General features: G+C 41.1%; 1 protein-coding gene and 1 pseudogene across 1 annotated transcript in view; both read right to left on the bottom strand.

Annotated features, from left to right (window-relative positions):
* GBP5 (guanylate binding protein 5) overlaps positions 1-12,720 on the bottom strand; it is a 175,979-nt gene that overhangs the window by 26,317 nt on the left and 136,942 nt on the right. Inside the window, 2 exon segments of the mRNA XM_055116368.2 lie at positions 8,296-8,479; positions 11,840-12,042. Coding sequence (XP_054972343.2) covers positions 8,296-8,318 — 23 coding nt within the window. The 5' untranslated portion in view covers positions 8,319-8,479; positions 11,840-12,042.
* LOC117974624 (intraflagellar transport-associated protein-like) lies at positions 4,430-6,637 on the bottom strand (annotated as a pseudogene).

Genomic DNA, 12,720 nt, shown 5'->3' with positions numbered 1-12,720 from the left:
AGGTGACTTGGGTGCTGTTAAAAACATTGAGTTTTATAAGGGATGCAGAGCATAAAAGTTCAGCAAATTTGCAGCCTGACAATGTGATAGAAAAGGAAATCCCGTATTCTGAGAAGAAATTCAAGCCAGCTGCAGAGATTTGCATAAGTAATGTGTAGCTTAATATTAATCCCCAAGACAGTGGGGAAAATGTCTCCAGGGCATGTCAGAGGTCTTCTCAGCAGCCCCTCCCATCACAGACCCTGAGGCCTAGGAGGAAAAAGTGGTTTCCTGAGCCAGGCCCAGGGTCCCCATGCTGTGTGCAGCCTAGGGACTTGATGCCCTGCCTCCAAGCTGCTCCAGCCATAGCTAAAAGGCGCCAATGTAGAGCTCAGGCTGTGGCTTTAGAGGGTGCAAGCCTCAAACCTTGGCCACTTCCACGTGGTGTTGAGCCTGCCAGTGCACAGAGGTCAAGAATTGGGGTTTGGGAACCTCTGCCTAGATTTCAGAGGATGTATGGAAATGCCTGGACGTCTGGGCAGAAGTTTGCTGCAAGGGTGGGGCTCTCATGGAGAACATCTGCTAGGGCAGTGTGGAAGGGAAATGTGGGGTCAGAGCCTCTACACAGAGTCCCTACTGGAGCACTGCCTAGTGGAGCTGTGAGAAGAGGGCTACCATCCTCCAGACCCCAGAATGGTAGATACACTGATAGCTTGGACCATGCGCCTGGAAAAGCTTCACTCAATCCCAGCACATGAAGGCAGCTCAGAGGGAGGCTGTACCCTGCCAAACCACAGGTACAGAGCTGCCCAAGACCATGGGAGCTCACCTCTTGCATCAGCGTGACCTGGATGTGAGATATGGAGTCAAAGGTTATCATTTTGGAACTTTAAGATTTGACTGCCCTGCTGGATTTTGGACTTGCATGGGGTCTGTAGCGCCTTTGTTTAGGCCAATTTCTCCCATTTGGAATGGCTGTATTTACCCGATGCCTGTACCTCCATTGTATCTCAGAAGTAACTAACTTGCTTTTGATTTTACAGGCTCATAGGTGGAAGGGACTTGTTTTGTCTTAGATGAGACTTTGGACTATGGACTTTTGAGTTAATGCTGAAATGAGTTTAGACTTTGGGCTACTGTTGGGAAGGCATAATTGGTGTTGAATGTGAGGACTGGATTTGGGAGGGGCTGCAGTGAAATGATATGGTTTGGCTGTGTCCCCCACCCAAATCTCATTTTGAATTCCCACGTGTTGTGGGAGGGACCCAGTGAGAGATAATTGAATCATAAGGGCAGGCCTTTCCTTTGCTGTTCTCATGATAGTTGAATGGGTCTTATGAGATCTGAGGGGTTTTAAAAAGGGAGTTTCTCTGCACAAGCTCTCTCTTTGCCTGCCGCTATCCACATAACATGTGACTTGCTCCTCCTTGCCTTCTGCCATGATTGTGAGGTTTCCACAGCCTTAGTGACGAAGACATAGTCACTGTCTTAGTCTGTTTGTGTTGCTACAGCAGAATCCCTGTTTTATTAAAAAACAATTGAGAGACGTTTACTTGGATAATGATTCTGATGTCTAGAAAGGCCAAGGTTGGGCAGATGTATCTGATGAGAGCTTTGTGTTATGCCCATTCATGGAAGAAAGAAGAAGCAGGGGTGAGTGTGTGCAAAGAGATCACATGGGGAGGGAGAAAGCAAGGAAGAAATACTGAGGAAGGTAAACTCTTTTTAACAACCTGCGTCCTTGGGAACTAATCTACTCCTGCAAGAGTGAGAATTTACTGGCCCCAGTGGAAAGTCACTAATCTATTCATGAGGGATCTGCCCCCATGACCTAAACATCTCCCACTAGCCTCAATTCCCAACACTACCACATGCGGGATCAAATTTTAACACGAGCTTTGACAGACAGAAACCACATCCAAACCATAGCAGTCATCTACTGAAACAAAACATATTTTCTACCTCAAGCATACCGTCTCAAACTGCATGCCCTCCCAAAGGAAAAAAAAGCAAATTGAGGACTGATTCTCATTATTTTCCTGTAATATTTGGGTGGTTTCAAGGGCATGCTGAGACCACGCTGGCTCACTGCCGATTCTTGCTGTACGACTATTGTAGTAATGATGAAAGTGACCTCATTTTCTGATGGTTGGGGTAATTATTTAATCTGAGAAAGCAGGATATAGCACCTTCTGTAGCCTTCACTCTCAAATAGAAGACAATCAAAAAAGCACATATGGGTGTAATAGATTTTACTGAAGATATGCATATGGGCAGCCGTGTTTTTCCTATGTTTCCTTTGCCCATCACAAATTGAGGGGACCCTCAAGCTCTCACTATACTGAAGAATATCCCCTTTCCGCATTTCTACCTTCACTCTATCCTCTTCCTCATTCTATCTTCTTTCCTCCTACCCACTACTTTGCTTTTAGGAGCAAATAAAAATTCTCCCACAGAGCAATTTGGCATAATTTGTTATTAGGTTTCCTCTAGTACTTCAATCCTTATATTTTCTCTGTCCGCTCCAATAGACACATCATGAGGTTTTACAAATATGAGCATTTCCCTGTCTAAGCATGTTGGGGTCAAATGTTCAAATAATAAAACTCAGCTTTACCTTTTATAATATGTTATTTCAGTAGCTATTTTGCTGCAGGAGAGGAGGAGACTGTCTGCCAAAACAATGACAGTTGCAAATAGTGCAGACACTGGACTTTGGAAACTCTGTGGAAAAATGTACCACAGGAAGACAGAAGCATAGGGTTTAAATTGAATAGACATTTTGAGACGTCTAGGAAAGTTCCTATCTAAGCAGTAGCTGCACATGCCATAAAATTTGTCTGGACCTTGAAGCACAGGTGGCCCCAATGGAAGAATGTGATATCTAAAGAGTGTCTGCAGAAGCACCCAACAGAATAGTGGTTTAGTTATCCTTGCATAATTTTTTTATGTGGTGTGCTGCAAGTTTAGATTTTTTTAAAAAAATCATGTTTTTGTTTTTCTAGAACAGAAAAGCAACTGATTTCCTAGAATCGAGCCTAGTATGTAGGTAGCTCTTTGTTGCTTTCAGTTTCAATATGAATTATATTTCAGGAAATGTTTTAAGTAGACTTGAATTGGCCCAAGAGGCTACTTTTCTGGCTGCAAAACCGTTACACTAGGTCATTTTAAAGCATAATGTCTGAAAGCATATACAATTTGGAGGGAATAAGGGAGAAACATCATTATTTTAGACTTCCAGCACCTCCTTGTTTGTTGTTGTTTTTCAAGTGCCATGCACTCAGCCCTTAAAAATGTTTGTACAAACAAGTTTATCATTATAAGAAGCTGAAGACAGGCCTCTTCCCAGGGTTGACTTAATAACTTGGTCATCATTTTCGGTGGTCTTCAATTCATTCTCCATGTGCTTGACTCAGTGATTTAAAACACACACACATAAATTGAATTATGTCACTTTTTTGCACAAAAGTCTAAAAATATTCCTATTGCACTTAGGCAAAAGTCCTGTCTCCACACTATGGCCTGCAAGATTCTACATGATCTGGTTCCTGCCTGTCCCTCTCTAAACCCAGTCTATTTCAGCTTCACTACATGAACTTTCAGTCTGGATCAAACATGCCAAGATATTCCCTAATCAGGAACTTTGCACAAAATCCCTCTGCCTGGCACTCATTTTCCTTTCCTGACTAAACCGTACTCACTAAAACCTCAACTCTGCTTTCCTCAGGGAAATATTTCTGACCTGCTAATCTAAATTAGGTCACTTTTCTACATTTACTTGTGACATTCTGTGCTATTCCTTTACAATGCTTATCAGAAATTAAAACATATTTGTTGATATGACAACTTGTTAATGTCTGTTTTCTGGACTAAAAACATCTAAGAACCATAGCTGTTTTGCTGATGACATCACCTTTCCCTAGTGTCCAGCATGTGGTCAGTGGTCAATGTTCATTTATTGAATGATTGAACGCAATCCATGTTTAAAAGTGCTTACTTTGTTGTCATTCAGCACATATGAGTTTGGTTCTTTGCATCGCAGCCTTTTGATCTCATAGAACAACTATGGAAATCCCAACTCAAAATGCTCAAAACATGATTTAGTGAATATGAGCCCATGTTACTCTTGTATTTGTTACTGTTGTTGTCATCATCATTGTCATTCTATCATGTTAGGTTTCATTTTGATGGTTCTGTGACTTGAAAGAAATCCTTGTTTCTATAAGATAAATGTGTTGTATAAAGAGGCAGTAAGCTTAGGGGTTTCACTTGGGCTTGTTTCATAATTTTAGCAATGGTACTGGATTTCATTCTAATATCAATTATTTACTTGTTATTATTCTGAATAGAAAATACAAATAATTACAAGAGACTTCTGATTCTGGCAGCATTTTGAACTAGATTAGTTAAAACTTTATTATAAAACAATGAAAAATTAATAAAACAGGGCAAACATCTTTTCTCATTGTTTTCCAGGGCTGACACAAGTAAATACCACATTCCTTCCTCAGTCCCCACAAAGGTCATGTCCTTCTCACATAAGAAATACATTCATCCCAACCCAACATCCTCAAAAGTATTAACCCATTCTAGCATCAACTCGAAATCCAAATCTCATCTAAATCAAGAATGGGTAAGATTACAGGTATGAATCATGCTGGGGAGAAGTTCATCTCCAGCTGTGAACCTGGAAAAACAGACAAGTTATCTGCTTCCAAAATACAATGGTGACAGGTAAAGGATAGACATTCTCATTTCAGATGAAAGAAATTAGAAGGAAGGGGATCTTGTATCCCAAGCAAGTCAGAAACATAGCATGACAAATTCCATTAGATTTTGACGCTTGAGAATCATCCTCTTTGCCACCTTGCTCTGTTCTCTGGGCCCACACTGGGGTGGTGGACTGATCCTACAGGCCCACCCAGGCAACAACCCCACCTTCTCAGGCCTGGGTGGTAGCTCCACTTTCTGGAGCCAAGGAGAAGATAGCTCCATCTCCTGGGCCTGTGTCCTCTGGGCCCATGTTGGCAGCCCAGCTGGACTCTACATTCGTGGCTCTGCAAAGTTATTCTTCCTTCACTTCATCCTGTCTCTGTCTCTTTTCCTCGAGACTAGCAATGTTTCTGCTTGGGTAAAATTCTCAAAAATCTTGTGCAATTTACAAGGGTTTGCACCATCAGAAAAAGTCTTCTACAGATCATTTCTGACTAACTACATCTCTATTACTGACTTCTACTGAGATCGATTGATTGGATTCATGAGTCACATGCCTAATATCTTTAGCAAATGATTGTCCAGCCACCCCCTTGTCACTGTGTCCAGAGCATGCTATCTGGATAGGCTGAGAATCTTCCAAATCATTAAGTGTTACTTTTTTTTAGTTGCTTAGTTGTTTCTTCTTCCATTTATCTGTCTCCTTTCATTTTATCACAGTAGCAAGAAGAAAACTGGCTGTACCTTTAATTCTTTGTTTAGAAATCCCCTCAGCTAAATATCATCAAAAGGTTTAATTTCCACAAAACACTGGAACACAATTTGGCCAAGTTCTCTGCCACTTTTATTTATTTATTTTATTTTTTTATAGTTGGATTATTTTTTATTCTAATGTTACTTGAATAAGAACAAAATTAAAATAAACACACAAAAAAATGCCTCTGTGAATCAGTCACAGGGTTCCTGTAAGTCTGGGCTGGTGTCCTTTCTCTTCTGCTTGCCTAGCTCTTTGATGGTCTCTGTCTCTGCAGGACTAAACTTGGAGGTTAGCGTCACATTGTCATAATCGAATTCCTCATCAAGTGAGAAGGGTTGAGCTTCATCTCCACATATCTCTTCCATCTGTTTGTCCATTCTTTTTACAGTAGGCTTTGGCTTCACTTCACAGGTGGGAGGCTGGGCCACAGAAGGATACAGGAAGGAATGCTGGTGCTTACATCCTACTCCACTTCTCCTGGGAGCAGCAGCAAATCCTCACTTATTTGGGGTTTAATCTCTTCATCCATGTCCAAATCTTCCAAATCTAGGAAATTGTCTACCTGTTCTTCCAAACATTGTGATGAAGTACGAAGAAAAATGGTTTTATTTCTAAGATGGTAGTCATTAGCTTCATTTTTATGAGTAACTTTTGCTTAGGTAAAAATGTTTTCTGAAGAATCAGTTCCAAACACTCCCCTTTTGGACACAAGATCCTCTTGTGAAAGATGAGTAAAAGTGTTCAGAAATTCTTAATCATATGTTTGCTCATGACAATTAAGGAATTTATCCAAGACTTCTTTGATTAATTGATCTTCATGCATTATTTTCAATCCTGATGTATGAGCCCACATTCCTATTCACGAGGCCACAGTATCTATGAGTGAAAACATGTAGTGTTTGTCTTTCTGTCCATGCAATAGTTTGCTCAGAGTTATGGTTTCCAGCTTCATCCATGTCCCTACAAAGGACATATTTATTTATTTTTTAAAGTTTTGTTTTTATTTGAAATGGGGGACTATATTGCCCAGGGTGGTTTCAAACTCCTGTATCAAGCTATCCTCCCACCTCAGCCTCCCAAAGTGCTGGGATTACAGGCATAAACTACCATGACTGGCCTCTACCGCTTTATAATGAGAATTGCCTTTCCTCAAGTTTCCAGATTACAGATTACTAATTCCTGGAGATATTTCAGCTGTGTCTTTTATTTTCATCAGCATAGAGAATGCTCAAAATCCTTGCCTCTCCCATGACACAGGTGCCTAATTTCTGTGATAATTATGGTATATTAATCAGTGTTCTCCCGAGGAAGTGTGTGTGTGAAGGTGTGTACGTGTGAGGAGGGACAGACAGACAGAAAAAAAAGAGAAAGAGACAGAGACAAAGAAAGATTTGTTTTAAGGAATTGGATCAGCTGTGGGGCTGGCAAGTCTGACATCCAGAGGGCAGGCCTGCAGGCTGGACATTCAGGTAAGAGTTGATGTTGCAGTCTTCAGTTCAAAATTCGCAAAGCAGCGGGTTAGAAACCCAGGGTGGATTTTTACATTTCAGTCTTGAAAAGAACACCTTTTTCTTTAGAGAACGTTTGTCTTTTTAAAGATCTTCAACTGATGAGTTGAGTCGCATTCACATTATAGAGGGTAATTTGCATTACTCAATGTCTGCTTTGAGTTTAAATATTAATTACATCTAAAAGCTACCTATATAGTGCCATCTAGATGGTGTTTTACCAAAGAACTGGGCACATTAAGCTAGCCAAGTTGATACATAAAATTAATGTCAAGAAAATGACACCTGTTACCACCTCCAGGGGAGGAGTCCCACTAAGTGGAAGATAGAAAAGTGTATAAGAGTGCCCACCATCAGGAGCAGCAGTCCCCAGATGTCTTCCCACTGCCTGGTTTGCAAGGTATTGTAATTGCCAAGAGACACATGACTCACATAGGTATTAGATGGAACAACTCTTCACTCACATAGAAATAGTGCAAGATCAGCTTTAATAGTGCCTATGGCCGGTGGGTTTGTTCCACAGCCAATACAAGGAGATGGGGTCTGTACACAGTCATCTTGTGCTACAGGTAAAGCACCCCATTCTGTCCCTATTGGGAATAGATATAACAGTGAGGGTGGCCAGGTGTTATATGACATACACACTTTAAGTAGAACAAAAAGCATCTATCAAGACCAGAATAGAGAGACACACTCCCGAACACAGTGATATGCCCATCAAAAGGCTATGAGGGCTCCTTATCACCCTGTAAGGAAGTGTCCCAGGCCCAAAGCCACTCTTATGTGGTCATGAAGGGGTTGAAAGACTGTGCACATGAGACCACCTTTCCCAATAGTCCACCCCTCCCCTGACCCCTGCTGGGACACTGTAATGACAGATAAAACCTATTAAATCTGACAAGACCACTACCTGCCTCAAATTGAAAGATGGAGCTGGGTTTGAGTCTGCTGTGCCTCTGAACAACCTGTATGCATGCAGTTTGCTTTCAGAGCCTCCTTGTCATTTTGAGACAGCACTTCATCAGGTTCACTGGAAGAACCAGACCCAGGAGGATAATCAGGCCTTCCTAGAATATGGTCCTCAACCAACAACATGAGTGCTTGGATTAAGCCAACTAAAGAGGTAAAAAAAAATGAGTGTAGAGAGAATGCAGGTGTACAGCTAATAACCATCCAGTTGAGCACCCCACCTTCTCCAATTCAGTTTCTACATTCCCTAAATTATTAAGGTATAAACAGCAACAAGTGTTGGCAATACCTACCTGTTTGGCCAGCACATAACTGAAGGCTATTCAGTTATCTATCACTATGGTGGCGAGTGAGTTCAGTGAGACTTACTGGTCTTGAAGCATGAAGAACATCCAAGTTGTTGTGTACAAGTCATTCTCTTACAACAAGATTGTAGGACAAGACAGTCTTCACTCTGGGATGACAAATCCAGCATTGTTTGAGTTTATCTCCTCTCTCCATAGCTGTGCTGATTCTCTTCAGGGTGTTGTTATGCCAGGCAGGGCAGAGGCTTCTGCAGCAATGAGATGAGGAAAGATTAGTGCTTCCTCACTCTACTGTTGATCCACAAACCTTCAAAGGCTGCAGATGCTCTTATCCAATTATCTGGGTGAGGATTGCCTGGGATAGCCACTCAAGCTGTCTATTTGAGTCCTAAGGTTACAACTTCTGCAGGGACATGCTGCCCTTATTGCTTGACCCAAATCCTTTGGCCTTGGTTGTCCAATTCAGGAAGAGGATCACATGTTGAACACATTTGTTATATTCTATAATATCACCCAGCTGTATTGAGGGGCCTGGAATCCCAGGTGTGATCAGAGGAATGCTGGTTCCTCAACATTCTGTTGCTCCTTTCTCCATCCACATTGAGAGGCACCAGAAGGTAGCATTGCCTCCAGGTTTGAATTGGGAGGCCCTATTATGGTGCCATTGTAGCCCAGATCACAACCACCTTTGGGGAGTACTTTCCTGTGGGAAAATAGATAAAGAATGATTGGATATACTGAGATTGGGATTTTGAAGGTGCAGCCCAATCAAGAAACTCCCTGGTCCCCCACCTCCTCCCAGCTCAGTATTTCCCAGCATGAATTGCAGTGCCACGTTTAATGTCAAAATGGATTTTCTTAGTGTATTAGTCTGTTCTCATGCTGTTAATAAAGACATACCAGAGAGTGGGTAATTTATAAAGGAAAGAGGTTTAATGGACTCACAGTTCCACATGGCTGGGGAGGTCTCAAAATCATGGCAGAAGGCAAAGGAGAAGCACAGGCACATCTTACATGGCGGCAAGCAAGAGAGCGTGTGCAGGGGAACTCCCCTTTATAAAACCATCAGGTCTCATGAGACGTATTTGCTATCACAAGATCAGCATGGGAAAAACCTGATCCCGTAATTAAATTACCTCCCACCAGGTTCCTCCCACAACACGTGGGGATTATTACCATCCAAGGTGAGATTTGGGTGGGGACACAGAGCCAAACCATATCAGTTAGACAGGAGTGTCATCCTGTAGTCCTTCCTGATGATCTTTGTCTAGTTACTGCTTGAGTCACACATTTTATCATTTTATTACCCCATTTCTCTGGGTGAAATAGGGAAAATGCAAGATCCATCTTATGCCATGGGAACATGTCCATTGCTCTGTAGCTTGAGCAGTGAACACAGTGCTTTCATCAGATTGAAATTTTGCTGAACATATGCAAAGGTGCTTTTATAAAGCTACAGCAGTAGTTCTCTTGTCTACATGCTACACTGGAATGGTGGTCCCATATTCAGAACATGCATCAACAGTGGTGAAACACCACCAGAATCAGTGACTGGAAACTAGTGGTTTGATGTGGTCATTTTGCCATATTCATGTGGGTCCTAAACCCTGGTTAATTCAGGCTAGTTTATCACATTGCACAGCCTGGGTTACTGACAGAAATCACGCTGCTGTGTTCTATCTTTGGCTTTTATTTTTCCTAGGGCAGGTCCTTATGATCTAGCCCATTCTGGCATCTGAGGTGGGCTCTGGGTCACATTCTATGGAGAACCCAATGAGCAACTGCGACAATTTTCTGAGCTCATGCTGGGTCAGCTCATGAGTGCCATCCACATTCCCTTTTGAATGGTCCTGTGCCATAGGTGTCAACACAAGTGATGAATAGGTGTCTTTTCCAGTCCATAAGCTGCTTCTACATTCCTGGTTTCTGCAGAGAAGCTCTTAATGGTCCAATCATTAATCTGCCAGTCACTGGACCATACGTAAATAAGTAGGAGGGAGTTGCTGTTGGAATACCTACACAAGTATTATTACCATGTAGAGCTTGGCCCATCAGGCCATGCATCCTTTTCTGGTCTGTCAAAACATGGCCATCCTTGGGGCATATGGCCACAGTGGCCCAGTGGACTCTAGCAGCTTTGAGTTTCATGGAACCATCCATTAATTAAGCCATATCATCAGCTGAAACATCTTCAAACTGAGGACCACATTTAGCTAAGGGAAAGGAGGGAGCATCCCATACAGGCCATTCAGCCCCCTCTCTAGCAAAGCAGCTACTTATTTACTCTCATTTGTAAAATTATTCTTCTATAACTTTCAGAAGGGTATCCTATAAGCTTATTTTAATGTTTTTCAGATTAATGCAAATTTGTTTTTTTCTTCTCCTCTGTATTCTAAACAACTGTTTACATTTCACTTTAAATTAATGAATCCAGCCAACATTTATTCTATCTTTTGTTTGCCAGGTATTGATATCCCATATTAGATGCTTTTTCTATTTTCATATTAAAATTTTGGTGAAGGACAGAAAAATGCATACAGACATAAAAATACGTCAGAACAAAAAAGCTGTATCAAAAATGTTTTAAATTGCTTTAAATTATTATTCAAAGGAAATAAATTCAAATAGTAACAACATACATTTTATAATATCAACAATTAGAGAGTAAAATTAAGACATTGCAAGTCATTGTGGTTGTTTTTCACAAATTTTTTCCTTTGACTTTGAAGTACAATTGTTTTAAGTGTTTTGCACATCGTCACTCGCTTTTCTTAGTTATTCAACTTGGTTATAAAAATACAGCAATAGGAAAGTAAATTGTAAAATTCTTAACATCTTCATTTTTTCAAAAATATGACTTTATATTAACAGCTTGTAACACTGTCTATATTTTTCTTTTAAAAGTGTTTTCATCATGAGAGGATGTTTGCAGCAGGAATATATCCTGGTTTGACTTGGAAAGTGAGAGGAAGCTATCAACACTTCCAGATAAGAAAAAAGAGAATTCTCTCTATGCTGTGTGCTTGTTCGGGCAGGCTATCTTCACCTGGAGACAACTGCCACTAGATTAGCTGTCAGTTCCCTGCATTTCTGAGTGTGCATATCTGCTAATTTTAGGTCAGTGTGGGCCTATCTTAGGATCTTTGTGTGGTAGGAGGGTTTCCGGATTTAGGAAACACACTACCACAAAAAGATAACCTTGGTAAAGATAACCAATTGCTGCTTATATTAGATAACCCTAGTTAGAATATCCACCTGGTAAACCTGGGAACCCCATTTAATATTGGCTCCATGAGATCATCTGGAGTAATTCAAAACAGCACAAACCCTGGGAAAGTTATTTATATTTTATAAATAACTTTATAAAATAACAGTATTTTATAAATGCTTGAGTTACCAGAATCTTAACAGAACTCTCCAAAGACACACTGTGAACAGAACTTAGAGGCCATGAATAAACCATTAAAAAAAAACCCAGTTATTTAGGTTTGAATATAATACATGACAACGATGTCCTCTCTATGACTTTGCTTTAATTTTCACCCATCCTGTCCTGAAGTACCATGGCATTGCCCAGAAAGCACTGCCTAGATCCAGGCCAGACTCACCTCAAGCTTCAGAGTCTTCTGATCCTGCTCTCAGTAGGTTTTCCTTTTCTTTCACTCCTTTCTCAGTTGGGCTTTGATTTCCACAAAGCTCCTCTCTTGAGCCTCCAAGTTTTGCTGCTGTTCTTTACACCTTTGCTTGAGAAGCATTTTTTTTCCTTTTCACGTGATTTTTTTTTTTTTTTTTTTTTTTTTGGCTCGCTTTGCTGATCCGTGAAGGTTTTTGAGAGGGAAGAAAAAGAAGTCAGACGTGAGTGCCATACATCCCTTCTCAGATATCAAACTGCTGTTGAAAAGGCAGATGGGAAATATTTGAATTCATCCAGTGGCCATACAATAAGAGCAAACTTCAGAATGTGATGGGCAAGACACAGCTGTCTGGCTGACGCTCTACCACAACTCTGTTGTTATTTTCACATTTAGGAAGCTCCTTGTTTCAGAAAATCCTCCCATCAGATCTCTCAAACAGCCCTGCAGGAAACTACCCACCCTGATGGAAGCTGAGACCTGCCCCTGTACCTTGCAAGGCCTTGGATTTCCACAGGTTGGATTCTATTCACGTCTGCTACAACCACAGCAAGCGCTGGAGAGCTCAATTATTTTGAGGAACCAAGAAAAGGCCAAGACACATCACGCAGGTCAAACTTAAACTTCCAATGAAATACTCTGAGGAGAAATTCTGTTCCAATTAATGTTTCCTTATTCTTTGCCTGCCCAGACAAGTTTTCAAGATCTTGCCTGTATTGCTCCCCTTCCAACCTCCCCTGCCAATGTTGCTTCTCCCCATCAATGCTAGGTTCCACGACTTAGAAAAATGCGTACCTTTATAAATGCATAACTTCTGGTGCTTTCATATTTTCACATGTTTTTTTCTGCCTATGGGT

This window comes from Pan paniscus, chromosome 1 (assembly GCF_029289425.2).
Source record: "Pan paniscus chromosome 1, NHGRI_mPanPan1-v2.0_pri, whole genome shotgun sequence".
NCBI classification, from domain to species: Eukaryota; Metazoa; Chordata; class Mammalia; order Primates; family Hominidae; genus Pan; species Pan paniscus.
Note: the sequence above shows the minus strand (reverse complement) of the source record. Positions and strands in the feature narration are given on the sequence as shown.